Genomic DNA, 6,587 nt, shown 5'->3' with positions numbered 1-6,587 from the left:
ACGTATAAGCAACTAGGACACCCGGACACCTTGACACACTCAAGTGTGCTCTTCAGTCTATGGCATAGTACCCTGCATGTTTCCCAACCATCAATCAGGTTATACAAGAGGGCAATAGCGACGGTTCATATAGACTTTGTTAAAAGAATATATAGATGATAATGATACTTTCATTATATGAATGGAAGAATATCTGTTTTGTTGAATATTTTGAATTAATCCAAACAAGACATAACAATTTTAGTTCCAATATCACATGCATTTGAGTAATTGAATTCACTTAATTTGATTTAATATTGTGAATTTTATTTATAAATTAAAATCACTCAATTAGGATCACATTTTCTTATAAATAAACAAAAAGTTTTCTTATAAATAAATGAACATAAGAAAAATATTATAAACTAATATTTTTTATTTTGATGCAATTAACATAATATTAATTATAAATAAAATATTTTTATTTAAAATTTTAAAAATATCAAACAAAATTGTCAAAATTATTATAAGTAAATACATTTTTTTTAATAAATTCAAATAATTAGTATTATAAATGATGATTTGATTAATAATAATATATACAGATATTATATATTAACGATGTGAGTGAAGCACGTTCTCGGGATGAAGCGCGTTTCCCTTCCATTTATTAATAATAAGTAGATAGAAGTGAAACGCGTTAATGAAAATGAATCACAAATCTCGAGTGAAGGACGTTTCACTTTTATTTAATAATAATATATAAATAAAAGTTAATAGCTCTATGTTCAAACCACACTTCACTTTCATTTGATAATAATAAGAATAAGTGAATGAAACACACCCTCAGAGGAGTGATGCGTTCTTCACTTAACTTTAATAATAATATATAAATAAATAGAAGTGAAACACGCTCTACTCCCATTATATACAATTAATTAACCTAATATTTTTAAAAATAAAACATTTATTTAAAATTTAAAAAATATTAAACAAATTTAACAATATTATTATAAAGAAATATATATTTTATAAATAAATTAAAATAATTAATATGATAAATGATAATTTAATTAGTATATATATATATATATATTAAGATATAGAGGTGAGCGCGATTTACTTCACCTATAATAAAGTTTCATGCAAGTCTTCAATAAAGAAATGTGAAGTGCGCTTTATTTGAGATTGTGTTTTTAATATATCTGTTGAACCATAAATAAATCGGTTATCTTTTTGGATTTTAATTTTTTTACCCGAATGTATTATAATAATATAATATTAACGCTGATGCACGAGAAACAAAAACACATGACATTCGGTAACATGAGATCCTGAGTGAATCTAACCGTCTAGTATAACACTTTAGTCTTAAACTTAGAACTTAAATGAGACTTAGTCGTTGTCATGTTACATATAACATAATATTAACAAAAATATGTCTTAAAAATAATTCATTGGTGCTCTTAACTTATGCATGTACCCAAATTTAGACACAAAGACATGCTAATAAAAGATTAGTAAATTTTACAACTGGAGTTAAGTATGATTTAAAAAACATAGCTAAATACCTGTAGATTAAAAAATTTATTGTGATTTGAGTTCATTTAAATATTAACAAGACTTATCTCTATGTAAAAAGTTTGTACTAGGCTTAACTTCATTAAAATCAATTATCACCTTATAAACTTTTATGTAGCTAATTTTAAAATTTATAATGAAATTGTACTAGTAGTATATTGATTTTGAATATAAACTACATATATTATACAATTGGTTCAATTATGATCAAAATACATATTTTTTAGAAATGTCACACATTCTATGTAGATTATAGAGTTTGGGATTATAGATTGACTAATTCCTAATTATGTGTGAAGCAAGGTGGTATGTCTTTCTCCCATAAATGAAGGGTCAATGGTTTTAATGCAATATTGTTATATTAACAACACATCATTCATGCATACACTTACTCTTAATTAGTTATAATTAATAGTCTATATCTCATGCTTTCATGTTCCATCATTCGCTCTTGCCCGACCGCCATTTATCAATTATAGGTTCATTAATTTTAATTTATTGGGCATATCCTATCTTATTTATTTGCTCATTAATTAGTTAATTTGATTTGTAAAGCTTTTTTTTTTTTTTTATCAAATTGAAGAATGTATTAATGATAAACATATAAGAAATTAAGACATGAACTAATATAAGAATACGGATTCATTTTGAGCCCTCTAATGGCTTCTTAATGAGAATATTGATATTCTAGAAATCCTAAATTCAATATTTAGTTTCAAAGACAAAAAAAATAATGATTAAGTCATCATTATTCACTTAATTCGTCAGGACATGTTTGATCCCCGATCTAATGGTTTTGCTAAACGAATTATATATAGAAGAAAATTAAACATTAATTGTTGGAAGAAACTTTGAGAGTCCAAGATCTCGTTTTTTGTATGTAGCGTTATTCACAGTAAAATTCTTACGGATGATATGTACATGAAAAAATGTTGTGTTGTGGTTAGTCGTATGTGTCATTAGGATGTTGAATCGCCAACTCACTTATTTTTGCATTGTCGATGGGTGACTAGTATATGAATTCTGGAGTCTTTTGTGGATTATTATTGAAATTCATGAGTGATGCCTAGTCTTTGAGTAGTTTTTGAGAAATTTGGATTGATTCGACTAATATGAGAAACTTACTTAATTAGTTTACCATCCCAATTATATTTTGGTGGACTATCAGGTTGGAGAGATATATCGTCGAATTTTCACTGATCGTAATCGTTCGATGTGTATCATTCATAATGTTATTATTATAATGTTTTCTGAGATTCATTCCGGAAAGCCGGTAGAGTTCGACGGAGAGTTAATCGTTTTTTCTCGAGAGTTTACGTGTTCGATAACTTATTTAATTAGTAACGTTTTTTAATTTTTAATTTTTGTTTTTTGTTTTTATTTTTTATTTTTTATTTTTTTCTTTTAATGTAATGTTTTTGTTGTTACGTTGAAATGATTTTTTAATATATATTAACCTTTTTAAAAAAAATAAAGAAGAATATATATATATTATATATATATTTGTATAGATGTAATATTAATTAATCTATTTTGAAAAAGAAAAGTAATAATATTGGAATGAATGGAGAAAGTTGATATTATATATATATATATATATATATATATATATATATATATATATATATATATAATAAGCCAATGGAAATAGATAATATTTATTTATTTATTATTATTATTATTTTAACACAGAACATGACATTTAAATCGTTTTATAGAATTGAATAGTTAATTTGGTCTATTATTATAAATCACTCTGATCATTTAAACAAAACATATTATTGGTTATATTTTGGTAATATTAATACTCATGATGTTAACTAATTAAGTGAATAAACCTATTTGGACTTGAGAATTGAGATATGATGGTTTCTATTGCAATTAAAAAAATTAGGGGTTAATTATAATTCATAATTTGTTTGGAGTATTTTCATTATATTTTAGTTCAAACCTATTGATTTTATTCCAAGCAAATTTCATTATCTAATCATTAAAATTACTCAAATTAATGAAAAACAACTCAATTTAAGTTTCCGTCCCATTCAAGCTTGAGTTATCTTAAGGTGATACACCAACAAATCATTTGAATTTGATGAGTTATTCCCTCTTCCCTCCTTTTTCTACTCTGAAAAAAATGTGTTAGTCACTTTCTTACTTTGAATTCGATTCTAAGTGGACAAATGATTCATGATTTAGTCAATAAATGCATATGGACTTAAAAGATCATAAATGACGAATGAAAGATCATAAATGACGAATTCAAAAAATAGAGTATAGTAGGGTTGAAAAGTCCAACAAAATTTAACCTAATTATTATTATTATTTTTAAATTGTTAAAATATATAAATAATTTGTAGATAATAAAAAAAGTTTTTAGGATTGACTTTAGCTCAATACAGATCTTTTTATTAAGGTGTGCTTAAATACTAAATTTATCTAGTGAATAAAGATAATAGGTGTTACTATTTTGATATATATATATATTTTTGAATTAACGGAGAATTAACATGATATCTCATATCCATAGTTCCCGTTTAAACTCAAAACGCTTTCAGCTGGAATTGAACCCGAGACCTTTTAATTTTTCAAGTCAACTCTTATCACTGGATTACTTTGGCGTGATACTATTTTAACTTTCAAAAGAGTGAAATATAGAAAAAATCAAAAATTAATATGCTTGGTTTAACTTGAACCTAAATCAAGTATACAAAGAATTCCATCTAAATCTCTGGCTACATGACTTTTTGAAAAAATAATATTCCTTTATTATTGTTTATCTATTTAAGCTTAAAAATAATTACTTTAAAACTTAGATTGTTTTCGGACCCATTATATTATTATAAGGTGCTTTAACTCCATCCATTTATTTAAATGGGTTAACACAAGAACAACAAAATATACCATGACAACATCTCAACACATGGTTGATAGTGTGTGACAGGTACATACATTATTCATACATTTAGACATTTTATTTATCAGAACCAAAATAAAGTTATGGGGAGACTACATGGTTTCCACCAAGTTTAAGCCATTACCAAAAGACCTCTGGTTTCCACAGTCCAAGTTATCTCCCGGGTTAACCCCAAGTATACCGCAGTACCTCCTATAGAACCCGATCCGATCTTGAACCCTCGAATCTGATCCGTGCCCACATTCCAGCCCGCCGTTTATGATGTTGGTAATGACACCGTATCCAGGCACGCGTCCAGCCGCTTGGTCCGCCCCGCTCGGGGACCATCTCCCTGTGATGACATCGTGGCAAGACGGCTTGGGGGATTGAGGAGTCATCCAGAACCATATTGCAGTCTTGAATGAGATTGTAGGGTCGGTTGCAACCAGGTCTGGGTTATTCAACAAGTCCACACTTATTGCTCTTCCAGCCGGTCCATAGTTAAAGTTGCTGAAATTAATAATAAATTAAACAGTTCAAAAAACAAGATCTTTTAAGATTTCAATTTCATGGATCAGATCATTTACTTACTAGGAGATTTGGATAGGACCGCGACCAAAATACTTCCTGCCTGGTGCACAAGGCCACTGTGCGTTTGGCGAACAGTAATCGGGAGGATTGCCCTGTTCCCTCAAGAAGCAGTACCCCCAAGCATATGGGCCATCCGGCGCTGACGCCCACCCACCTATATATCAATATGTGTTTATAACATTGTTTTCTTTATTTAATAAAATGCATTTCTCATGATTTATCCTTAATTAGTAGTACCTGTGGTTTCGTGGGAAGTTTGAGCCAAGAAAGCAGCGATTTCCTTTTTCCTAGTGTTTGTGTCGCCAGTAGTGGCGAACCCATTAAAGGATCGGGCGGCGCCAATGAAAGCGTTGTAGGTGTAGAATCCCTTGCCAGGGCAGGAACCTTCGTTGCGGTGTTTTAGTATGTCGTTGAACATGGATTCAGTTATTAGGCTAGTTATATCACCGGCAGGGCCAGGGCCTGGAGTTGGGGTGCCGCCGCACTGGCTTTGGCAACCTTCACCGCAGTAATCTCCGGTGTTACCGCACCACCCGAACTTGCTGCAGCAGAGGCCACCAGGGCATAAAGCGCCACCAGCTTGACGGCCGCATTGCTCAGCCAAACAGCATGTGGCTGCTGCTGCTATGGCCAGGAGAGAGAGGAGTGGGAAGGGCAAAGGTCTAGAAGTTTTCATGGTTTGGGTGTGTTAATGGATTTAGATCGATATTTATGTGATTGTATAATGGGGTTATATATATATATATATATATATATATATATATATATATATATATATATATATATATATATATAGTAGTTAAAGGGGAAATTTGATGAAAATACTATAATATTTGCTTTAATTGTGTAGATGATCCGCGCCTAACAAAAGTTGTGCAAATTCTATTTTTCGGACAAAAATACATCCGTCTCGCGATGGCACGGTTGTCACGCGATGACACTCGACGATTTAGGGTTCAGTCGTGTAACGCGACGAGAGTGTTTTTGTCTGAAAAATATAAAGTGATAATCTGCGCAATTTTTATTCAATTTTTATTAGAGGCCAGTACTACACAATTAAACAATTATTAGGGTCATTTCATCAAATTTCTTGGATGTTTTTTTTTATTATTTAATCACCGAGATATCAAATAGGAATTGATAGCTTGAAATGTATATATTAAATTGTCCTTTTGTTAATTAATACAATTAAATGCATTAGTTAAGTCATGGTTTTCCTCAACATGTGCCGTGTCATATGATGGCTAAATTATCTTACATTGGAAAAGTCAGAGAGTTAAATTATTTACTCTTTATATACTTTTTCATTATCAAATTATCAATCCATCCAATTCTTTTGAATGACTTTATCAATTAAAATACTTTAAAAAAAACAAAAAATTATAGTATCATGCATACCGTCATTATTACGGGATTTGAGAAAACCCGTAAAAACAATTAGGAGAGATTTCATCGTTTTTCTTAAAAAAATTGTGCAATTTATGTTGGAATTATTTCCAATATTTGGGTACATATATTATTTAATAATTGTATATTAGTTGTT

General features: G+C 29.4%; 1 protein-coding gene across 1 annotated transcript; it reads right to left on the bottom strand.

The window, feature by feature from the left end:
• Positions 1-4,392: 4,392 nt before the first annotated feature.
• Positions 4,393-5,743, bottom strand: LOC124923670 (endochitinase-like). The gene is made up of 3 exons (XM_047463636.1): positions 5,282-5,743; positions 5,045-5,198; positions 4,393-4,963 (listed from the first exon to the last, which is right to left on the bottom strand). The coding sequence occupies exons 1-3, from the start codon at positions 5,718-5,720 to the stop codon at positions 4,567-4,569; spliced, it is 990 nt and encodes a 329-aa protein (XP_047319592.1). The 5' UTR covers positions 5,721-5,743; the 3' UTR covers positions 4,393-4,566.
• Between the last annotated feature and the right edge of the window lie 844 nt (positions 5,744-6,587).

Source organism: Impatiens glandulifera, chromosome 2 (assembly GCF_907164915.1).
Source record: "Impatiens glandulifera chromosome 2, dImpGla2.1, whole genome shotgun sequence".
NCBI lineage: Eukaryota > Viridiplantae > Streptophyta > Magnoliopsida > Ericales > Balsaminaceae > Impatiens > Impatiens glandulifera.
The sequence above is the reverse complement of the archived record's forward strand: the minus strand, read 5'-3'. Positions and strand labels throughout refer to the sequence as shown.

Bases quoted from the DNA above. Each gene is read 5' to 3' on its own strand.
- LOC124923670 (XM_047463636.1), bottom strand. From the start codon at position 5,720: ATGAAAACTTCTAGACCTTTGCCCTTCCCACTCCTCTCTCTCCTGGCC. The intron at 5,199-5,281 runs GTACTACTAATT...ATTGATATATAG, and splicing joins AACTTCCCACGAAACCACAG to GTGGGTGGGCGTCAGCGCCG. The intron at 4,964-5,044 runs GTAAGTAAATGA...TATTAATTTCAG, and splicing joins GGTCCTATCCAAATCTCCTA to CAACTTTAACTATGGACCGG.